Raw genomic sequence first — 25,374 nt, 5'->3', positions numbered from 1 at the left:
TTTATTTATTTTTATTGGGAATTCTTATGGAGTTTATTGTGAATAAATTGAGAACTGGAAGTGAACAAAAGTTTCGGCGGCGGCGATGACCAAGAAGAACGTGGAGTTGGAATATAATTACAACACTTTATCTACATATTTATATACATATTTATATAATATGTAACTACAAGCTCCATTCACAGACAGAATCCCATTGCTTTTATGAGCGGTCAAGCGAGTCAAAAGCCGAAAAAAAATTAAAAAAAATATATATACATTTTTATTTTTATTTTATGTGTGGCGGCCGTAATTCTTTCGTGGCGGGCCGCCACAAATAAATGAACGTGTGGGAAACCCTGTTCTTCCTACTCCTTTTCGAACATGTTGAAAAGAGAAACTGGAAATTGTGACGTATCATCCTTTCATGCAATGCTTGCATGTTCGAACTAATCACAAACTCCAACCTAAGCAACAACAGTGACAAAAACTTGTTTTTTCTTCGCACTCAACAGTCCTCCTTACTCGCGCCAACACACACACCATACTCAGAAACTGTCAAGACATCACAAATTCCAACACTACACAAAACTCATAGTGAGGCAACGTTGTAAACATCGCATTGATCTTGGTGCACACATCACAGAGGGAATGAATTCTCTGATTCAGAGGCCCGATGTAATTAAATATTTGCCTGTATCCTGGAGCTCAGTCTCTAGAGGAATGCATTATGTGGCTGAATAGCTGGATTATTTAGTGCTCCTAAGGGTCCAAACTCAGAGGGGCATTTAGCCTTATATTATGGTTCCAGTGACGAGAACAAATGGTTGAAAACAATTGGTTTCTTAGCCTCTTTCACTTCTTTGCGTCTTATGTACTAATATATTGTTTCAGTTGTGATTACATGTCTCTACACATTTGCTATTTTTGGTTTCCTGAGAAATCCCCATCTCCCCTCTCTGTCACTGCTTCGACTTACTGTTTGGGCTAACTTCTGCTCTTTATGCTGCTGCATTAATCAGCTCCTCGAGTTCTGCATCCCAGCACGCATGTCCGGAGCGATATAACCCTGTAATCACTAGCTTTCATTTCACTCGAGATCCAAAGGAATGCATGTTTCATCCGAACTTGCTCCTGTTGCCAAAGCTAATGTGGATATAGGAGGAGGCAAGCTCAATGTTAACTTGATGTCCAGTGGGGTCAACAAAGATCTGCAGAGCTTAGTCCATGCAATCAGTCGCTAGCTATATTGGTTCTGCCAAAAAATATGAGCATTATTATTCTTATTTTATATTGTTGGACTATCACTGGTAATAAATATTATTTTAGAACTTTATGATTTTTTATTCATTAAAAGTATTAATATGAATGTGTTTATTATTTTCAATACCTGGATTTTAGTTAGGTAAGTACATAGTCAGCCCTAAATGCAATGGTGGTAATACTAATAATCGGGATAATAATTTATTTTGGTATTTCGGTTTATGGCATTAGTGTTTCCGCCAAGAATTTTATAGTTACGCCATTACAAGTGACTTTTTTTTTAAAGTTATTTTGTGTCATACAAGCAAATCATTTTATGTTGTCTTTATTTTACAAACAATAATGACTGAAATAAGTTTATATTCTAGGTCACAGGTGTCAAACTCAAAGCCAAATATGGCCCGCCACATTATTTTATGTGGCCTGCAAAAGCCTGGAAATAATATGCGTTAATAAAATGTTTTATCTTTTCTTACTAAATATATTGGTTGCTTCCCTTTTGACATTAAAAATCACGTACTGCTTGCAATTGCATATATTTTAAAATTCAATATGATCAAAATAAAAATATTATTTATTCCCCAATTTTTTTTTGTTAAAATAAAGATAAATACTGTACTTAAATATCGACTTGACTTATGATTTCAAGACAGATTATCAATCAAATTGTAGACTGTAAAATTGACAATAGATTTTTCGGTTGAATTCCACTCACTGAGTTTCTTACTGTAAAACCAACTTTGGTACTGTTTTTTTTTCCACATACAGTAAGACACTAAAAATTAAAAAACAAAAAAAAAAAAAACAACACGATGCATCCATCCATCCATTTTCTACCGCTTATTCCCTTTGGCGTCGCGGGGGGCGCTGGTGCCTATCTCAGCTACAATCGGGCGGAAGGCGGTGTACACCCTGGACAAGTCGCCACCTCATCGCAGGGCCAACACAGATAGACAGACAACATTCACACTCACATTCACACACTAGGGCCAATTTAGTGTTGCCAATCAACCTATCCCCAGGTGCATGTCTTTGGAAGTGGGAGGAAGCCGGAGTACCCGGAGGGAACCCACGCATTCACGGGGAGAACATGCAAACTCCACACAGAAAGATCCCGAGCCTGGATTTGAACCCAGGACTGCAGGAACTTCGTATTGTGAGGCAGACGCACTAACCCCTCTGTCACCGTGAAACCCATTCACTTTCAAAAATAGCCCAAAACCATGCTTCCACTCCGAATAGTTCAAGGACCAGCCTCTTTCTGGTGGTTTAGCTAAAATACACCAGAATGCTAAGAGGTTAAGGACTTTGTATGTTTAATTAGAGCACCGCCCTTTGATGTATTGGTAAGAAAAATAACACGTAACACACTAGCGGTACATGACATGACAAATATTCACTCCTTGTGTGTGAGTAAAAGAGTTAGCAGTCACATATACCATGACACACCAATGTTCTTTCCCCCTACCTGTCTGTACCATGTACTTGTTTTATAATCAGCGTTATATTGTTCCAGCCTTTGCACTTAAGGTATCCTTAGTTGCTTTACAAGATTGTGGAACAGTAGGTAAACGTGTCATTTTATTACTGTGAAAGTAATAAACCGTTCAACTTGTAACGCTGGAGTTAAGAGCACTTTCGTTTTGTGTAGCTCATGTTGATTTGTCTACCTACGAGAAGGCTTTTGAATGTGTCGTCCTTGAGTGTGTGTTGCAGCCATGTGCCAAGCACAAAGTACACACTTTTGGCCGTAGGCGAAATGTACTTCTTCCAAATGTTTGACACTTTTGAATTCTATGTCTTTTAAAATGATTTAAATGCTTTCCTTGAGTTTGAGTTCCACTAAAAATGTTTCCCAGACGAAATCACTCCTAACTTTAATGCAACAGTTTCTCTGCATTGTTTTTATTACAATCTTTATAGGTCCTGTGTTGGTATCTTAAAGAGCTGTTGTTCGCTTGGGTGCATGCGCTCCCATTGACTTCTTGTGTCTTGTCACTGCATGGTTACCATTCTGCCTTACAGCCGACCTTGTACACAGAGGAGACAGTGTTCAAGCCCAATGAATGCACTGAGGAGTTCTTTTAGTTCTGCGGTGTTGATGCTGGTCTAGCCAGTGCTGATGATGAATCCACTTATCAGCCTCTCTGAAGATAAAGCTGTGTTTCTGCTTAAGCAGCGTGGCCAGTGTTGCCTGACTATCTTAAGATTACAGGTTCTTTTTTTTCAGTTTTTTTCATACATGTAAGACACTTACAATTCAGCCAGCACTTGTTCATCAAGGTTACAAAAAAATGTACTACATCCTTCTTGGTGCAATGTACACAATAAAAACATTCCAGAGGAACCAAAAAAACCTAACTTAACTACAACAGAACATGGTTTATCAATAAACCAAATTAAAATATTTGTATTTAGCCCTTTCACAATTCAATTATCATATTTACAGTATCTAAGGCTGAGCAATATGGTTGAAAACTGTATCACAATATACGTGTTTTACGGCATGGTGCAGTTGGGAGAGTGGCTGTGCCAGCAACCTGAGGGTTTTTGGGTTAGTCCCCTTTATTTTGAAAATTATCAAAATAATTTTGGTACCGGTTCCTAAATATTGGTATCGGGACAACAGTAGTGCAAAGTATGAAAATATAAACAGAGAAACTTGAGAACTATTTTCCGCAGGTTTATTGCCAGAAAGTTACAGCAGTGTGCTCTGGGTAAGCGCGGCTAAGGTAGTGTGTATCTACAATTAGTTTTTTCGAAAAAAATGCACACTCTGCAAATGAAAACCATTTTTGTCGTCCACAGGGGGAAAGTAGGCGTGTTTGGTTGATTGATTGATTGATTGATTGATTGATTGAAACTTTTATTAGTAGATTGCACAGTACAGTACATATTCCGTACAATTGACCACTAAATAGTAAGACTCGAATAAGTTTTTCAACTTGTTTAAGTCGGGGTCCACGTTAATCAATTCACGGTAATTCACGGTGCTTCCGACCGCTTGTGTAATTCATTCATGGTGTGTTCGAAATTTGGTCGCTGAGTTATGACATGATTTCAAAGAGTGATTTTGGGAGATTTTTGAAGAACAAATAACATTTTGGTAGGTCATAATTTTGGAGATACAAGTCGGAGCAATGTCATGACGTTTGTCGGAAATTGTACGCTTTTATTTTTCCAAACATTAAAAATGATTTAAATATAAACAGAGAAACTTGAGAACTATTTTCCGCAGGTTTATTACCAGAAAGTTACAGCAGTGTGCTCTGGGTAAGCGAGGCTAAGGTAGTGTGTATCTACAATTTGTTTTTTCGAAATAAATGCATACTCTGCAAATGAAAACCATTTTTGTCGTCCACAGGGAGAAAGTAGGCGTGTTTGGCTGATTGATTGATTGATTGATTGAAACTTTTATTAGTAGATCGCACAGTACAGTACATATTCCGTACAACTGACCACTAAATAGTAAGACTCGTATAAGTTTTTCAACTTGTTTAAGTCGGGGTCCACGTTAATCAATTCATGGTAATTCACGGTGCTTCCGACCGCTTGTGTAATTCATTCATGGTGTGTTCGAAATTTGGTCGCTGAGTTATGACATGATTTCAAAGAGTGATTTTGGGAGATTTTTGAAGAACAAATAACATTTTGGTTGGTCATAATTTTGGAGATACAAGTCGGAGCAATGTCATGACGTTTGTCGGAAATTGTACGCTTTTATTTTTCCTAACATTAAAAGTGATTTAAATATAAACAGAGAAACTTGAGAACTATTTTCCGCAGGTTTATTGCCAGAAAGTTACAGCAGTGTGCTCTGAGTAAGCGCAGCTAAGGTAGTGTGAATCTACAATTTGTTTTTTCGAAATAAATTCATACTCTGCAAATGAAAACCATTTTTGTGCGTGTCGCCATGTCGTCCACAGGGGGAAAGTAGGTGTGTTTCGCTGATTGATTGATTGAAACTTTTATTAGTAGATTACACAGTACAGTACATATTCCGTACAATTGACCACTAAATAGTAAGACTCGAATAAGTTTTTCAACTTGTTTAAGTCGGGGTCCACGTTAATCAATTCATGGTAATTCACGGTGCTTCCGACCGCTTGTGTAATTCATTCATGGTGTGTTCAAAATTTGGTCGCTGAGTTATGACATGATTTCAAAGAATGATTTTGGGAGATTTTGGAAGAACAAATAACATTTTGGTAGGTCAGAATTTTGGAGATACAAGTCGGAGCAATGTCATGACGTTTGTTGGAAATTGTACGCTTTTATTTTTCCAAACATTAAAAATTAATTAAATGTAAACAGAGAAACTTGAGAACTATTTTCCGCAGCTTTATTACCAGAAAGTTACAGCAGTGTGCTCTGGGTAAGCGCGGCTAAGGTAGTGTGTATCTACAATTTGTTTTTTTCTAAATAAATGCATACTCTGCAAATGAAAACCATTTTTGTCGTCCACAGGGGGAAAGTAGGCGTGTTTGGCTGATTGATTGATTGATTGATTGATTGATTGAAACTTTTATTAGTAGATTGCACAGTACAGTACATATTCCGTACAATTGACCACTAAATAGTAAGACTCGAATACGTTTTTCAACTTGTTTAAGTCGGGGTCCACGTTAATCAATTCATGGTAATTCACGGTGCTTCCGACCGCTTGTGTAATTCATTCATGGTGTGTTTAAAATTTTGTCGCTGAGTTATGACATGATTTCAAAGAGTGATTTTGGGAGATTTTTGAAAAACAAATAACATTTTGGTTGGTCATCATTTTGGAGATACAAGTCGGAGCAATGTCATGACGTTTGTCGGAAATTGTACGCTTTTATTTTTCCAAACATTAAAAATGATTTAAATACAAACAGAGTAACTTGAGAACTACTTTCCGCTGGTTTATTGCCAGAAAGTTACAGCAGTGTGCTCTGGGTAAGCGCGGCTATGGTAGTGTGTATCAAGAATTATTTTTTTCGAAAAAAATGCATACTCTGCAAATGAAAACCATTTTTGTCGTCCACAGGGGGAAAGTAGGCGTGTTTGGCTGATTGATTGATTGATTGATTGATTGAAACTTTTATTAGTAGATTGCACAGTACAGTACATATTCCGTTCAACTGACCACTAAATAGTAAGACTCGTATAAGTTTTTCAACTTGTTTACGTCGGGGTCCATGTTAATCAATTCTAGGTAATTCACGGTGCTTCCGACTGCTTGTGTAATTCATTCATGGTGTGTTTGAAATTTGGTCGCTGAGTTATGACATGATTTCAAAGAGTGATTTTGGGAGATTTTTGAAGAACAAATAACATTTGAGTAAGTCAGAATTTTGGAGATACAAGTCGGAGCAATGTCGTGACGTTTGTCGGAAATTGTACGCTTCTATTTTTCCAAACAATTTACACAAATGAAGCAAAGTTACGACATTGTATCAAGGAATGATTGGGAGTTGAATGACGATCAATATAAATTTTAGGCTAGTCAGCAATGAAGTCACACCGTTGTGCACAAGTTATGACTCATTTTAAAGGGGTATCGAACTTATTCCTACCAGTCCTACCATGCCAATATACTTTTCTGGTGTGTCAGACATTTTGTTGCACAAGTTAAATCAGATTTGCGACTACATTTTGCATACTTACTGGATAAGTTGTGTTTTCGCATCACTCTTCTTTGAGTATTTAGCAAAGAACATGGCTCAAATAATAAGGAAATTGTGTTTTGTTGTCCTACTTGGCAAAGAAAGAATTATTGTACCTCACTTGGGTGGCCCCGTTCTGTTTTCTTGAATGGTGTCATTGTCAAATTAACCATGTGTTCCATGGTCGCATCATATTTTCCATCATAACAAGCTCGTTGGATTCGTTCACTGCGAATAATGACATGATCAATTGTCTTCCTCTGCCGCTCGATGAGGCGTCTCGTTTCCAGCCTTTCCCATTCTAAAAAAGACTGTGATAATATTTCCACACAGGGAAGCTAATCCCCAGAATGTTTGTCGAAGGCAGAATTTCCCCCTCACCCCTTCAAGCACTTTTGAGTAGCCAAGCACAACAAAGGACTGATCCCCTTTTAGGAAGTGACCGCATGTCACCATCAGAGCATGAGAAAAGGGAGCATTATCGAAACCTCAGCATGGCTTTGCTGTGACAGCACAGACCACATAAAAACAATAGTCTTGGCAGCATCTTGGTGATTTACTTACTGGATTTTTACACTTTATTAGGTTCGAACAATGCTGGATTCAAACTGAGAGAAGTGTGTCATTCTACAATCATCATCAGTAATCGAGGAAATTGTATTAAAGGGGACCCATCCATCCATTTCCTACCACTTATTGCAGTGGTTCTCAACCTTTTTTCAGTGATGTACCCCCTGTGGACATTTGTTTTAATTTCAAGTACCCCCTAATCAGAGCAAAGCATTTTTGGCTGAAAAAAAGAAAAAGTAAAATACAGCACTATATCATTAGTTTCTGATTTATTAAATTTTATAACAGTACAAAATATTGCTCATTTGTAGTGGTCTTTCTTGAACTATTTGGAAAAAAATATATAAAAATAACTAAAAACTTGTTGAAAAATAAACGAGTGATTCAATTATAAATAAAGATTTCTACACATAGAAGTAGTCATCAACTTAAAGTGCCCTCTTTTGGGATTGTAATAGAGATCCATCTGGATTTGTGAACTTAATTGTAAACATTTCTTCACAAAAAAAGAAATCTTTAACAACAATATTTATGGAACATGTCCACAAGAATCCAGCTGTCAACACTAAATATTGCATTGTTGCATTTATTTTCACAGTTTATGAACTTACAATGATATTTTGTTGAAGTATTATTCAATAAATAGATTTATAAAGGATTTTTGAATTGTTGCTATTTTTAGAATATTTAAAAAAAATCTCACGTACCCCTTGGCATACCTTCAAGTACCCCCAGGGGTACACGTACCCCCATTTGAGAACCACTGATCCAACAGGACAATGACCCCAAACACTCGTCAAAATTGGTAAAGGAATGGCCAAATCAGGCTACAATTAAGGTTTTAGAATAACCTTCCCAAAGTCCTGACTTAAGCGTGTGGACAATGCTGAAGAAACAAGTCCATGTCAGAAAACCAACAAATTTAGCTTAACTGCATAAGCGGTTGAAAATGGATGGATGGATGCATCAATTTTGTCAAGAGGAGTGGTCAAAAGTTCAACCAGAAACTTGCCAGAAGCTTGTGGATGGCTACCAAAAGCGTCTTATTGCAGTGAAACTTGCCAAGGGACATGTAACCAAATATTAACATTGCTTTATGTATACTTTTGACCCATCAGATTTTCAGTAGACCGATAATAAATTAATAAAAGAAGCAAACTTCATGAATGTTTTTTGTGACCAACAAGTATGTGCTCCAATTACTGTATCACAAAAAAATAAGAGTTGTAGAAATTATTGGAAACTCAAAACAGCCATGACATTATGTTATTTACAAGTGTATGTAAACTTTTGACCACGACTGTATATCATGTGCTGTCATCTGTGTCAGTATAAATGTTCACATTTCATCCTACAATAATTCCACTTCCAATGAGACAAACCATCCATCCATCCATCTATATTTGAATATTTTTCACAAAATACTTTGATGACTATGATGACTACTTTTTACTTTTACTTAAATCCTATTATTCTAAAGCAGTGCCTCCAAAATATCTTCTGTTATGCCCCCCCCCCGCCCTTAGAAGAAGAAAATATTTTGTCTCCCAAACCCCACTCTCCACCGTGAATATAAATAGTATAATTTGTCTATAAGATTGTAATAACTACCTCTGCGTGACATTATAAGTTTATTAACATAAAATGAAACAACACACAGTTACAGTGATGTGGTGCATACACTTCGTTATGGTAAATGGTAAATGGGTTGTACTTGTATAGCGCTTTTCTACCTTTTTTAAGGAACTCAAAGCGCTTTGACAGTATTTCCACATTCACCATTCACACACATTCACACACTGATGGCGGGAGCTGCCATGCAAGGCGCTAACCGGCACCCATCAGGAGCAAGGGTGAAGTGTCTTGCTCAAGGACATAACGGACGTGACTAGTAGAAGGTGGGGATTGAACCAGTAACCCTCAGATTGCTGGCACAGCCACTCTCCCAACTTCACCACGCCATTCCCATAATGGATGATTTACGATCCACTGAAAAATATCAATCAATCAATCAATCAATGTTTACTTATATAGCCCTAAATCACTAGTGTCTCAAAGGGCTGCACAAACCATTACGACATCCTCGGTAGGCCCACATAAGGGCAAGGAAAACTCACACCCAGTGGGACGTCGGTGACAATGATGACTATGAGAACCTTGGAGAGGAGGAAAGCAATGGATGTCGAGCGGGTCTAACATGATACTGTGAAAGTTCAATCCATAATGGATCCAACACAGTCGCGAGAGTCCAGTCCAAAGCGGATCCAACACAGCAGCGAGAGTCCCGTTCACAGCGGAGCCAGCAGGAAACCATCCCAAGCGGAGGCGGATCAGCAGCGCAGAGATGTCCCCAGCCGATACACAGGCAAGCAGTACATGGCCACCGGATCGGACCGGACCCCCTCCACAAGGGAGAGTGGGACATAGAAGAAAAAGAAAAGAAACGGCAGATCAACTGGTCTAAAAAGGGAGTCTATTTAAAGGCTAGAGTATACAAATTAGTTTTAAGGTGAGACTTAAATGCTTCTACTGAGGTGGCATCTCGAACTGTTACCGGGAGGGCATTCCAGAGTACTGGAGCCCGAACGGAAAACGCTCTATAGCCCGCAGACTTTTTTTGGGCTTTGGGAATCACTAATAAGCCGGAGTCCTTTGAACGCAGATATCTTGCCGGGACATATGGTACAATACAATCGGCAAGATAGGATGGAGCTAGACCGTGTAGTATTTTATACGTAAGTAGTAAAACCTTAAAGTCACATCTTAAGTGCACAGGAAGCCAGTGCAGGTGAGCCAGTACAGGCGTAATGTGATCAAACTTTCTTGTTCTTGTCAAAAGTCTAGCAGCCGCATTTTGTACCAACTGTAATCTTTTAATGCTAGACATGGGGAGACCCGAAAATAATACGTTACAGTAATAGAGGCGAGACGTAACAAACACTTATAAAAAAATATAAATCACACCAAGATATTATTGACTAAATATCTGGCAATGCAAGTGAGTGCCAAGATAATTGTGTCATGCTTCAGTGAAGTAGTGGTAGCATCATGGTTTGGGGCTGCATGAGTGCTGCCGGCACCTAGGAGCTTCGGTTCACTGACAACGCTAAAGTATATCTAAGTTGACACCAAAAAGTTGTTGAAATGTGAAGGGGGTTTATTCACTTTGTGTTTCCCTCGTCAGTCCATAGTCTTGTCGCTCCATGCCATGGACTTCCTCTTGGCCAGTTCCATCCAGGAAGGCTGACCGCCGTCAGGCTGAGACGGAAGTACGGGTGATGAAGAGGGTGACGACAAAGACCCTGGGTTTTTCCGCATCCATTTCTCCTCACGGGGAACTCTGGCGGGGCTCTGGGTCTCTGAAAGACCACATTTCGTCAACCTCGCCGTGATTTGCGTTTCGGACTGCGTGGACGACGACGCACCTGTCGGTTTGAAGCAATCTTGTCTTTGGGGTTTCGTCTCACCTGATGCCTTTGATGTTTCCGATTGGGGTTTCCTCAACTCCACCCCTTTAGCTCCAGTGGTCCACTCTGCCTGTTTCTCCAAGACGGAGGCTTTCTCGCTGACCGACCCCGCCCACACTGTCCTATTCCCCAGCAGTGATGGACTCTCTTTTTCCATCACCACCCTTTTCTCCTCCTCCATTGGAGGGGACAAGGAGGCACACGTCTGGGGTGACGTTGTCGTAGATCTGGGTAAAACGGCGACCGGCTGGAGGCCTCGGTAGTTGCACAAGGACAGGCTTGAGGCGGGGTAAGACTGTGCGAGGGATGGTCTACTATGGGCAGCAGCATGCAAGGGGGATTGTGTCGCCCACTGTGTTATATTCTAGTACGGCAAAAAAAGCAAGTTCTCCGAGGTAACACGTGCCCCTCCTGGCATCGCATCGCACCCCCCTGCCCCACTATTTGAGAAGGACTGTTCTAAAATAACTGTAGTTTTTGGGTTCTCTGCTCACCTCTGGTTTATACAACCAATAACTATTAGTATTTTAGCCTATGTTTAGCAGTGGCGGGTTCTGCGTTCCCCACCTAGGCCTTCAGTGATGTCTGACTTAGGGGTGTAACGGTACACAAAAATTTCGGTTCGGTACGTACCTCCGTTTAGAGGCCACGGTTCGGTTCATTTTTGGTGTAGTAAGAAAACAACAAAATATACATTTTTGGGGTTATTTATTTACCAAATTTATAAACAATGGCTTTATCCTTTTAACATTGGGAACACTATAATAATTCTGCCCACGTTAATCCACATTAAACTGCCTCAAATTGTTGCTTATATTAAATAAAATGACAAAACTTTTCTTCTACATATAAAAAGTGCAACATTAAACAGTTTCAACTCAACTCATCATGCATAATTTATTACAGCATTTGTGAAGCCTGTAGTTGATTTTTATTATGTAAATGTTATATTTTTATCAACATGTGATAGCAGGGACCCTGCCATTCAAAACTAGGCTGCTACATTACTAATTATTAATGTAACTATGGCTGAAAAAAATTGTACAATAGCAATAGTAGAGACTATTCATCCCTGAACACCATGGAGTTCATGTAAGCTTTATGATGCACTTGCATTATTATATACACTATCAGAGACAAAAACTCTTCATTTAACATCATGTCCTTTTTTGCTGCTTCAACACAGCTCAATCAACATTGTCTGTAACACACACACACACACCGCACAATGAGGTAACACACACACACCGCAAAATTAGCTAATGTTACGCTAAAAGCTAATTAGCCTTCACCTCAAGCCAGGACTGCGAGTGAGCTGCGCTGAAGTTTGTTTCTAGAACGTCAACGGGCTCATAGTGATGATACTAGTAGTTGACTGGGGAGGTGTTTATTATCATTTGGGGAGAGTACGCTTTATACTCGCAATTTAGTTCTATACACTTATTCTTACTAATGGTTATTCATATCACTTAATGTTTCTTTTGTTTCTACTAATATGCAAAATAACCAAATTCCAATTGTGCTTGCCCCAAGTGGAGGAGTTCAAGTACCTCGGAGTCTTCTTCACGAGTGAGGGAAGAGTGGATCGTGAGATCGACAGGCGGATCGGTGCGGCGTCTTCAGTAATGCGGACGCTGTATCGATCCGTTGTGGTGAAGATGGAGCTGAGCCGGAAGGCAAAGCTCTCAATTTACCGGTCGATCTACGTTCCCATCCTCACCTATGGTCATGAGCTTTGGGTTATGACCGAAAGGACATGATCAGGGGTACAAGCGGCCGAAATGAGTTTCCTCCTCCGGGCGGCGGGGCTCCCCCTTAGAGATAGGGCGAGAAGCTCTGCCATCCGGGAGGAACTCAAAGTAAAGCCGCTGCTCCTCCACATCAAGAGGAGCCGGATGAGGTGGTTCGGGCATCTGGTCAGGATGCCACCCGAACGCCTCCCTAGGGAGGTATTTAGGGCACGTCCAACCGGTAGGAGGCCACGGGGAAGATCCAGGACACGTTGGGAAGACTATGTCTCCCGGCTGGCCTGGGAACGCCTCAGGATCCCCTGGGAAGAGCTGGATGAAGTGGCTGGGGAGAGGAAAGTCTGGGCTTCTTTGCTTAGGCTGCTGCCCCCGCGACCTTACCTTGGATAAGTGGAAGAAGATGGATGGATGGATGGCAATTGTGCTTGCTAGTCTTCTTTGTTTAACATTTTATCTTTTTGGTTCTTGCCTGATGTCATAATGGCAGGCTTTTCTTATTAAACTGTTTATGGTTGAATTCACAATAATGTTAGCTTCTGTTCTTTTTGATTAGATACTGCCAAACTTCAACTAACCACAGGCAGAAAAAACAAAATTTTCTTTTTAATAAGTTTGGCAGAAAAGTTTTTTTGTCACAGATGTAACAAAAGCATCTGAGTATTGGGAATAAAACGGTTGAATTAAATCCAGCTGTAGTATTTATTGAAGCGTTTTGGCCCCTTGGACTTGTATTATTGTAATTGTTCTGCCCTCATCTGTTTGGTCATGCTTCCAGCTTTCTTCCTTTCTGTGACCACAGGCCAGCCGCTCATGGATTAACTACAGTTGTGTAAATGGATGCACAAACCATCCCTATTCACTGGGAAGCTTGTGAATAGGGATGTGTGTGTATTGTGTGTCAGTGCAACAATGGCTTCTGCGTATATTTCTATGAATTACATTCAGAGAAATAGGAGGGAAGCGCTGTCCGTAAACCCAGCAGGGAGGACGGGGTGGAACGGGTCGGTCGGCCAACGATTTTAATCGGCAATTTTTTTTTTTGGAGAGATGAGGATCAGAGCAAAGAGCAACAATAGCGAAAGTTGACCCGGACACTTCCTCCTATCTGATCCGACACAATAGATTGTGTGGGATGTCGGAAGTAGAGGTCTGCTCTCCGGGTTATAAAAGCATTAAAAGGTGCAGTCAGTCGCCGTCAAGCACTGTATGAGCCTGCTTGATCTGTAAGCAAACATGGATGTCCGAAGGAAGCGTTTGTAATTCTGTGCAAAAGAGGCCATTCGAGGACAAGACATAAAATGAAAGGGTTAGAAAAAGTGCAGGTAGAACACTATCTCATCTTGGGTTGAATTTGTGGTAATGAATGCTACATACAATGTTTGGTAACACTTTAGTATGGGAAACATATTCACCATTAATTAACTGCTTATTAAAGTATCAAAGACTTAATTTAGAGTTATTTGGACAACAGAGGAACATATAAGGGTTAGGGTTAGGGTTACTAATAAGCAATAATTCGGAGGTTAGTGAGGGAAGACTCTTATTTAATGGCTTAATGGTTGTATAATAAGGCCATGCAGAATACGACATTAATAAGTACTTAATAATGACTAATTAAGAGCCTATACGTTACTAATTTGCATATTAATAAGCAACTAATTAATGGTGAATATGTGTTCCCTGTACTAAAGTATTACCCAATGTTTTTAACAAAAAAAATGGATAATGGGGTTGCACAAAAAATCGATTTCTTGTTCATCAATTCTAAATCAATTTACAATTCTCAAAAGTCAATTTAAAAATAAACATTTTTTTTTTTAAATCTATGTACGTTAGTTTTAAAAAAGGTTTTTAGGCCATCTCCATGCAACCAGAAGGAGGTTTTCTAACCTCCTTACTGGTTGTATAATAAGACCATGCAGAATACCGCATTAATAAGTACTTAATAATGACTAATTAAGAGCTTATATGTTACTAATTTGCATGTTAATAAGCAACTAATTAATGGTGAATATGTGTTCCCTATACTAAAGTATTACCCAATGTTTTTTGACAAAACAAAGTGGATAATGGGGGTTCACAAAAAATCGATTTCTTGTTCATCAATTCTAAATCGTTTTACAATTTTCAAAAGTCAATTTGAAAATAATTTTTTTTTTTTTTAAATCGATGTACGTTTTTAGGCCATCTCCATGCAACTAGAAGGAGGTTTTCTAACCTGCAACCGGTATAAAAAAAAGTTTCATTTTTATTATTACACTAAATATTGGATCGAGAATCAAATTGAATTGTCACCTCAGGAATCGGAATTTGATCACACCGATAGGTTTCTAAAGATTCACACTCCTAGTGGCTAATGCACAATAACAAAACAAAAAAAAGAAGCAAAAACTACTTTTGGCTCCTATTTCAATATTTTGAGTTTTGCCTTTAAAGCTTCCTGTATCCAGAAACTTACCCTTTGAGTTTGCAAACAATGGAACAAAGACCAAAACAATGAATTTGTAATAACAACAAATAATATATAAATATGTGTGCTATATAGAATATAGAAATGTTCAAGGTAATACAATCTTTTAGCCATGTAAACGCTAGGATACAGCCGCGCCAAAGATTGGCTGGGCTCGGCAGCTCATCAGCTGATTAGTTTAAAAAATGCAAATATCGGCCCCTAATCGGCATCGGGATGTCTCTACCTTGAATACTGCTTCACGAGGTGGAAGATTGCCAGGTCGACTCCTTCTGCCCTTCAGAAGCTGTTTATATGGAACTTAAACCTCACGTCTGTATCCACCCGTTGCAGAATTCCCATTTACACAGTCTTCGTCTTTTTGGCTGCTAGTGCTTTCTTACCAACTCTGAAGGCATAAATCTATTTCCATTTTTACAGATCAACAGCAAAATGGGGGAAAACAGCTTGTGTGAAAGGGAATGTTGTGAGTGGATCATAGTCGCTGTAGCATCATGTACACGACCTAGACCTGGGAATGTAATGTTATTTGTCTTTTGCAGTCACAAATAAGAAGCCAGCGCACGTCACCATCACTAAGGTGAAAAAGTTCCAGGGATCGTCCATGTTTGTAAAACGGTCACAGTGGGCAATCAACCAGCTACAGCAGGTCAATGGCATCGACTCCAACAAAGTAAGTTCTGTTTCTAGTGTTTAGAGGGGAACATTATCACAATTTCAAAAGGGTTAAAAACAATAAAAATCAGTTTCCAGTGGCTTGTTGTATTTTTTTAAGTTTTTTTCAAAATTTTACCGGTCTCGGAATATCCCTAAATAAAGCTTTAAAGTGCCTTATTTTCGCTCTCTGCGAAACCACTATCCATTTCCCTGTGACGTCACACAGTGCTGCCAATGTAAACAAACAATGGGAATACCACAGCAAGATATAGCGACATTAGCTCGGATTTCAGCGACTTAAGCGATTCAACCGATTACGCATGTATTGAAACACATGGTTGGAGTATGAAAGTATTGAAGAAGAAACTGAAGCTATTGAGCGAATAGCTATTGACGCTATTCATAGCCATAGCATGGCCGAATAGCTGCGTTAGCATCGCCGGTAAAATGTGCGGACCAAACGATCAGGACTTTCGCATCTTTTGACACTGGAGCAACTTAAATCCGTCGATTGGTAAGTGTTTTTTTCGCATTAAATGTGGGTGGAAGGAAACGTAATATAGTTGCAAATGCATCTACAGGTTATCCATACATCTCTGTGCCATGTCTGCTTTAGCACCGCCGGTAAATAGCATGTTAGCATCGATTAGCGTGGCATGTTAGCATCGATTAGCTGGCAGTCAAAATCAACAAAACTCACCTTTGTGATTTCGTTGACTATTGTTGCAAATGCATCTGCAGGTTATCCATACATCTCTGTGCCATGCCTGTCTTAGCATCGCCGGTAAAATGTGGAGACACTCCAGCACATTCAATGGGGGTCTGGCGGCAGACACTTTCGCATCTTCGGGCCAGTGGTGCAACTTGAATCCCTCCCTGTTAGTGTTGTTACACCCTCCAACAACACACCGACGAGGCATGATGTCTCCAAGGTTCCAAAAAATAGTCAAAAAAAACGGAAAATAACAGAGCTGAGACCCAGTGTTTGTAATGTGTTGAAAATGAAAATGGCGGGTGTGTCACCTCGGCGACGTCACATTCTGACGTCATCGCCTCCAGAGCGATAAACAGATTAATTCGCCAAAATTCACCCATTTAGAGTTCGGAAATCGGTTAAAAAAATATATGGTCTTTTTTCTGCACCATCAAGGTATATATCAGGGGTCGGGAACCTTTTTGGCTGAGAGAGCCAAAAAGCCAAATATTTTGAAATATATTTCCGTAAGAGCCATATAATATTTTTTTTAACACTGAACACAACTAAACGCATGCATTTTTAAGTAAAACCAACATTTCTAGAGTATAATAAGTCTCTTATTCTTTGTAATAACATTGTTATCCTGAAGCTAACTGTGGAGGGGGCGTGGCCTGCGGGCCTGCAGCAACAGGTGCGTAGATGGCCCACCTGGGCCTTGTTATATAATCACCTGTCGCTCTGTTATAAGCAGCAGCCAGGAGGAGAGATGGGGTTGGGGCTGGGAATACAATTGCTGGAAAACAACTGAGATATTTTTTGAAAAATAAAACAATATTGTAACCCTGAAACAGGCTCTCATGTCGGTGCTTGGTGGTCTGAAGAACCCCCAGGAGGGCAAGCCCCACACTAACCAATAATAAATAAATAACTTCTTACCATTTACGCAACTTCTTGAACAGGTGCGGTAGAAAAAGGATGGACGGATTAAAAATGCATGAGAATAATTTATATTTTGAACATTATTTTTAACACTGTGATTACAAGTGGAATTATTCATTACTTATCGTGTTAAGCAACGTCAGCTCAGATTTATCAGAGAGCCAGATGCAGTCATCAAAAGAGCCACATCTGGTTCTAGAGCCATAGGTTCCCTACCCCTGGTATATATTGACACTTACATAGGTCTGGTGATAATGTTCCCCTTTAAGTTGAGTGTGTGTAAAACAGCCGACAGATTCTGATTGCTTCCCGGACAGGACTCTCCAGAGTTCGACCTGACGTTCGACAACGCCTACGACCAGTGGGTCGCTGGTTCTGCGGGAGAAAAGTGCACCTTTGTCCAGATTCTTCACCACACCTGCCAGCGTTACATCCCCTCTCAGAAACCGGAGTTTGTCAACTGTCAGTCCAAACTGCTGGGAGGTGAGACCATTCCTAAAAAAAACTAAAAAACATTTTCGCTGTTTTTGCAACAAAAGTGTATCCTGTAGTCTGAATGTGATTATGTTTGAAGGCAGCCTGCAGCAGGTGTCTATGTAAATGTATTTATTCTATGCTGCATCACGCCAACACAATTCATTGCCAAGTGTCTGTGTTTTACGTGTGAATCTTTCAAACCCTTGAACATAACATTAACATTTCATTACAATCCCCTGTTTGTTATACAAGCAGCAAAACTGTTACATCTCCCTTAGGCCTAACCTCAGTGTTACCGCCATCAAATACAGTACATGTGAGGTGGAAGCACGGCAATCTGAAGGCTCAGGTGGATGTGAATAGTTTCCTCATAAACCAAGGCGAGAACGACGCATCCAGCCCGGATAAATCCGATATTGATCTGTTTACCCTCGACTCTCATCTTTGAGCACTGTTCAGCTTTTGTATTATTCATGTAGTTGTTAATACAAACATATCCTCCCCCGGCTCGGCTCTTGCCGGAGCTCAATCAAACCCCAAGCACCTTGGCTCTCACATGGATATTTGCACAATGGCGGACAAACACTGCACTCACTTAACCTTCTCTCCTCGGTAATGAGAGTTTCTTACCATTAGTCAACGTTTCTCAACATGTGAGGCTTTAGCATTTTTGATTGTATTACTGATCTTAATATAGAAGTCTGATAACTTGCACCATCTGCATAAGTTCACAATTAAACCCGGAAACTCTACCAAAAACATACAAATGTATCGTAGACATGAGTATAATGTTAACTAATATTTCTTAACTTAACAATAATTAGAGTACCGATACATTTTCTACTATAATTCTGGCTCATGCAAACAATTATCTCCTCCCTCTTGGAAATATTTTTAAGAAACATGTAGTTTTTTATCACTTTTATGCAGATGACTGCCAAATTTATATGCCGATTTCAAAAGACCACGGCCCCCTGACACCTCTTCTTAACTGTCTATGTGACGTCAAGGCTTGGTTAGCCCAGAATTGTTTAATAATGAATGAGGGAAAAATGGAAATTTTCGTTTTTGGTCCGGCCCTCACTGACTTGGGACCATTGCAAAATTATGTTCGTCCCAAAGTCACCAGCCTTGGCGTCACAATAGACAGCGATTTTAAACTAAACAAACAAGTCAATGGCGTTTTAAAATCGTGTTTTTATCACCTTCGTCTCTTAGTAAAGGTTAAACCGTTTTTATCTTTTAACCTTTTTGAACAAGTTGTGCATGCTTTTATTTCAAGTCGCCTGGACTACTGCAATGCACTTTATGCTGGCATTAGCCAAAAAGCTCTCTCCAGGTTCCAGTTAGTCCAGAACGCGGCAGCACGACTTTTAACAGGGGCCAGGAAACGCCAGCATATAACCCCAATTCTTCGGAGTTTGCACTGGCTCCCTGTTCATTTTAGAATTGATTTTATATATTTTATATTTGTGGCTTTTACACACACACACACACACACGCACACACACACACACACGCTCAAGGCATACTTGGTCAACAGTCATACAGGTCACACTGAGGGTGGCCGTATAAACAACTTTAGCACTGTTACAAATATGCGCCACACTGTGAACCCACACCAAACAAGAATGACAAACACATTTCGGGTGAACATCCGTACCGTAACACAACAGAACAAATACCCAGAACCCCTTGCAGCACTAACTCTTCCGGGAAACTTCCAGCAAACTGACCAATAATTAACGTTTTATTCATGCATTTTCTCTTGCTACTTCAAGGCTTGAATGTTTGGTTCATTCATTATTATTTCATTTTCAAATGTACTATTAGCCTGTGGAAAAAATTTGATATTTACCTCAGAAGATTGTTTGTTCCGTTTAAAATTTTGGCCCACTCTGTATTTGAGTTTGACACCCCTGGTGTAAACGATGCTGAAGTCGCTTCGTTCGAGCCGTGCCAGGATCCGCAAGGGATGCCAGCTTTCCGTCCACTCCAGTTTAAGTCTCACACCAGTGCAAAACAAAGCTGATGACGCTGCTCAGGTGTGGGACCCTAACTGTGGGGGGCTCTTTTCTTCTCAGACCTCCAAGCTGGCACCCCGCATGACATATATGCAATGTGCTTGTAACGTATTCTGTTAAATACTACATAGTAGTACATTTGGGGTGCTTTTCAAAGTGTGGTACCGTACTCAGAGAATACTTGACTAAATGTGTTGTTGTTTCGGGTTATTCAGTAAATATACACTATATCGTCAAAAGTATTTGGCTACCCATCCAAATGATCAGAATCAGGTGTCCTAATCACTTGGCCCGGCCACAGGTGTATAAAATCAAGCACTTAGGCATGGAAACTGTTTCTACAAACATTTGTGAAAGAATGGGCCACTCTCAGTGATTTCCAGCGTGGAACTCTCATAGGATGCCACCTGTGCAATAAATCCAGTTGTGAAATATCCTCGCTCCTAAATGTCCCAAAGTCAAGAGGCTGCTTTATTATAAGTCAATGGAAGAGTTTGGGAACAACAGCAACTCAGCCACGAAGTAATAGGCCACTTAATCTGACAGAGAGGGGTCAGCGGATGCTGAACGCATCATGCAAAGAGGTCACCGACTGTCTGCACAGTCACTTGCTACAGAGTTCCAAACTTCATCCTTCCAATAAGCCCACGTACAGTACGTAGAGAGCTTCATGTAATGGGTTTCCATGGCCGTGCACCTGCATCTAAGCCATACATCACCAAGTCCAATGCAATGATGCAGTGGTGCAAAGCATGTCACTGCTGGACTCTAGAGCAGTGGCGACGCGTTTTCTGGAGTGATGAATCACGCTTTTCCATCTGGCAATGTGGTGGACGAGTCTGAATCTGGAGGTTGCCAGGAGCATGGTACATTCCGGACTGCATTGTTGTGAAATTTTATGGAGGAGGAATTATGGTGTGGGGTTGTTTTTCAGGATTTGGGCTAGGCCCCTTAGTTCCAATGAAAGGAACTTTAAATGCTCCAGGATACCAAAACATTTTGGACCATTCCGTTCCCCCAACATTATAGGAACAGTTTGGAGCAGGCCCCTTCCTCTTCCAACATGACTTTGCACCAGTGCACAAAGCAAGGTACACAAAGACATGGATGACAAAGTCCGGTGTGGATTAACTTGACTGGCCTGCACAGAGTCTTGACATGAACCCGGTAGAACACCTATGCGATGAATTAAAAGTGAAACTGAGAGCCAGGCCTTCTCGACCAACATCAGTGTGTGACCTCACCAATGCGGTTTTGGAAGAATGGTCGAAAATTCCTATAAACACACTCCGCAACTTTGTGGACAGCTTTCCCAGAAGAGTTGAAGCTGTAGTAGCTGCAAAAGGTGGACCCACATCATATTGAACCCTATGGGTTAGGAATCGGATGGCACTTTTTTGATTGATTGATTGATTGATTGATTGATACTTTTATTAGTAGATTGCACAGTACAGTACATATTCCGTACAATTGACCACCAAATGGTAACACCCGAATAAGTTTTTCAACTTGTTTAAGTCGGGGTCCACGTTAATCAATTCATGGTACAAATATATACTATCAGCATAATACAGTCATCACACAGGTTAATCATCATAGTATGTACATTGAATTATTTACATTATTTACAATCCGGGGGGTGGGATGAGGAGCTTTGGTTGATATCAGTACTTCAGTCATCAACAATTGCATCAACAGAGAAATGTGGACATTGAAACAGTGTAGGTCTTATTTAGTAGGATATGTACAGCCAGCAGAGAACATAGTGAGTTCAGATAGCATAAGAACAAGTATATACATTAGAAGTACATTTGATTATTAACATTAGGTTGTTTATAATCCGGGGAGATGGGATGTGAATGGAGGAGGGTATTATTAAAGTGTTTAAGTTGCCTGGAGGTGTTGTTTTAGAGCGGTTTTGAAGGAATATAGAGATGCACTTACTTTTATACCTGTTGGGAGTGCATTCCACATTGATGTGGCATTGAAAAAGAATGAGTTAAGACCTTTGTTAGATCGGAATCTGGGTTTAACGTGGTTTGTGGAGCTCCCCCTGGTGTTGTGGTTATGGCGGTCAATTACGTTAAGGAAGTAGTTCGACATGTACTTCGGTATCAAGGAGGTGTAGCGGATTTTATAGACTAGGCTCAGTGCAAGTTGTTTTACTCTGTTCTCCACCCTGAGCCAGCCCACTTTGGAGAAGTGGGTTGGATTGAGGTGTGATCTGGGGTGGAGGTCTAAAAGTAACCGGACTAGCTTATTCTGGGATGTTTGGAGTCTAGATTTGAGGGTTTTGGAGGTGCTGGGGTACCAGGAGGTGCAAGCGTAATCGAAGAAGGGTTGAATGAGAGTTCCCGCTAGAATCCTCAAGGTGCTTTTGTTGACCAGAGAGGAGATTCTGTAGAGGAATCTCGTTCTTTGGTTAACCTTTATGATTACCTTGGTTGCCATTTTATCACAGGAAAGATTAGCCTCTAGAATGGAATGGCCTACTTCAAGTTCATATGCGAGTCAAGGCAGGTGGTCAAATACTTTTGGCATCATAGTGTTCATAAGACACAGTGATATCGAATACGGAACGTCCTACACAATTTGTCACAGCTACCAAAGCAGACCCTAACATCACATCAAATAGAGGCTTTGTCATTCTGTGTTGTTTTTAAAGCAGATGTCCGACTTTGAAATTGGCATAAATCCCTGTTAAAAAGTGTTTGACCTATGTTCCATGTAACCAAAATGTAAAAATGATTAACAAAGTAGTAACTTGTGTATGTGTAACAGTAACAGTCTTGATATCTCCCACTAAAATGATAACGTTCAAAACTGGTAACTCCTCCATACTAATATTAAAGTCATTTCAGGCACATAAAAAAAAAAGATAATTCATGTCGATATTTCTTCACCACAGAAGCCCACCCTGTAAATTCAGTCGTTGTCCGTTGCAAAGTGTTTATGAACAGAGTGAGGAAAGATCTGGTCGCTCATCATAGCCATCTCCGAAGACGAGGTAAGATAACAGTGTCCCAGACCACCTGGACCTATCTAATCCCCTATACTTTTGATATATAACTGGGGATGTGGCCTTTTAATAAAGCCTTTCTTCTGCCGCCTCTAACCGAGTGACCTTAGCTGTCATAGTTTTGAAGCAAACACTGTGGTTAATACAACACAATTCCCATGGCGAGCACAAGGTCAGACCCCCTCCGGTCTGACTTGTCACTGTGGGTGGGTGTGTATAGGGGGTGAGTACACGCTGGAAGGGATTTGGAGAAATTTATACCCAAAGGTTATTTGTGAATTATGTTCACTGTCCAGGCTCCTCATTTTCAGCCCACTGAAAGCTGCAGAGGAGAATTACGCTCTTAAGGGCAGCGCTGGAGAAAGTGTTTTTATAATGTTTTCTTCGGTCTATTGACTCAGTCTAGACCAGGGGTAGGGAACCTACGGCTCGCGAGCCAGATGTGGCTCTTTTGATGACTGCATCTGGCTCTCGGATAAATCTGAGCTGACATTGCTTAACATGATAAGTAATGGATAATTCCACTTGTAATAAGTGTTAAAAATAATGTTCAAAACATAAAACATTTTCATGCATTTTTAGTCCATCCATCCGTTTACTACCGCAGCTGTTCAAGAAGTTGCGTTAAAAAGTTATTTATTTATTATTGGTTAGTGTGGGGCTTGCCCTCCTGGGGGTTCTTCAGACCACCAAGCACCGACATGAGAGCCCGTTTCAGGGTTACACTATTGTTTTATTTTTCAATAAGTCTCTCAGTTGCTTTCCACCAATTGTATTTTTATCTATCGTTCTCGCTATCGCTCTGGCTCCATCCCCGTCCCCGTCTCTCCTCCTGGCTGCTGCTTATAACAGAGCGACAGGTGATTAGATAACAAGGCTCAGGTGGGCCATCTACGCAGCTCTCGCTGATTTCGAGGCCGGTCCTGGCACACCCCAGTTCGCTGCAAGCCCGCGGGCCACGCCCCTTCACAGTTAGCTTCAGAATAACAATGTTATTACAAAGAATAAGAGACCTATTATACTCTAGAAATGTTGGTCTTAAAAATGCACACGTTTAGTTGTGTTCAGTGTTAAAAAAAATATTATATGGCTCTTACGGAAATACATTTTAAAATATTTGGCTTTTTGGCTCCATCAGCCAAAAAGGTTCCCGACCCCTGGTCTAGACCATGGGTGTCAAACTCTGGCCCGCGGGCCAAATTTGGCCCTTGAGGCAATATCAAATTAACATTACAGCTGGCCCGCCGTTATTACACAGCAGCGGTGCCGCTGTAACACCGCAGTTTCTCACACTTGCCAATCCTCCCAAAGTTCAGTGCCCCTCCCGAAAATCTCCCAGGGCAAGCATTCTCCCGATTTTCACCCAGCCAATATTGAGGACGTGCCTTAAAGGCACTGCCTTTAGCATTCTCTATAACCTGTCGTCACGGCCGCATTTCCTCCATACAAACAGCGTGCAGGCCCACTCGCATAATATATGCGGCTATTACACACACATAAGTGATTGCAAGGCATACTTGGTCAGCAGCCATACAGGTCACATTGAGGGTGGCCATATAAACAACTTTAACACTGTTACAAATATGCGCCACACTGTGAACTCACACCAAACAAGAATGACAAACACATTTCGGGAGAACATCTGCACTGTAACATAACATAACATAAACACATCAAAACAAATACCCAGAACCCCTTGCAGCACTAACTCTTTCGGGGCGCTACAATATATTTTGATATTTACCTCAGAAGGCTGCAAATAGAAAAGAGGCATTACATTTGTGTTTCAATTTTTTTTGAAAAGCCATTGATATGTTTTAATTAGTATTATTTGAAGCTCAATTTTGCATGTCACAATAAAGTTACTGTATTTAAGCCTTGCTTGTTCAATATTTAATGCAAAACTTTTGGCCCACTCTGTATTTGAGTTGGACACCCACGAGCCAGATGCAGTCATCAAGGCATACTTGGTCAACAGCCATACAGGTCACACTGAGGGTGGCCGTATAAACAACTTTAACACTGTTACAAATATGCACCACACTGTGAACTCAAACCAAACAAGAATGACAAACACATTTCGGGAGAACATCTGCACTGTAACATAACATATACACAACAAAAGAAATACCCAGAATCCCTTGCAGCACTAACTCTTTCGGGACGCTACAATATATTTTGATATTTACCTCAGAAGGCTGCAAATAGAAAAGAAGCATTACAATTGTATTTGTGAATTGTGAATTATATTTATATAGCGCTTTCCTCTAGTGGCTCAAATCGCTTTACATAGTGAAACCCAATATCTAAGTTACATTTAAACCAGTGTGGGTGGCACCGGGAGCAGGTGGGTAAAGTGCCTTGCCCAAGAACACAACAGCAGTGACTAAGATGGCGGAAGCGGGAATCGAACCTGCAACCC

General features: G+C 40.4%; 1 protein-coding gene across 2 annotated transcripts in view; it reads left to right on the top strand.

The window, feature by feature from the left end:
• Nucleotides 1-25,374, top strand: part of LOC133550050 (syntaxin-binding protein 6-like) — a 136,332-nt gene that overhangs the window by 66,791 nt on the left and 44,167 nt on the right. The window contains exons 3-5 of one of the 2 annotated variants that reach the window (XM_061896063.1): nt 15,682-15,812; nt 17,750-17,915; nt 22,842-22,940. In XM_061896063.1, the coding sequence (XP_061752047.1) occupies nt 15,682-15,812; nt 17,750-17,915; nt 22,842-22,940 (396 nt within the window). The remainder of the gene's footprint in view (nt 1-15,681; nt 15,813-17,749; nt 17,916-22,841; nt 22,941-25,374) is intronic. The other variant, XM_061896064.1, reaches the window with a different exon arrangement.

The sequence above is a fragment of the Nerophis ophidion genome, linkage group LG03 (assembly GCF_033978795.1).
Source record: "Nerophis ophidion isolate RoL-2023_Sa linkage group LG03, RoL_Noph_v1.0, whole genome shotgun sequence".
Lineage (NCBI taxonomy): Eukaryota > Metazoa > Chordata > Actinopteri > Syngnathiformes > Syngnathidae > Nerophis > Nerophis ophidion.
This window is presented reverse-complemented; position numbering and strand designations above follow the sequence as displayed.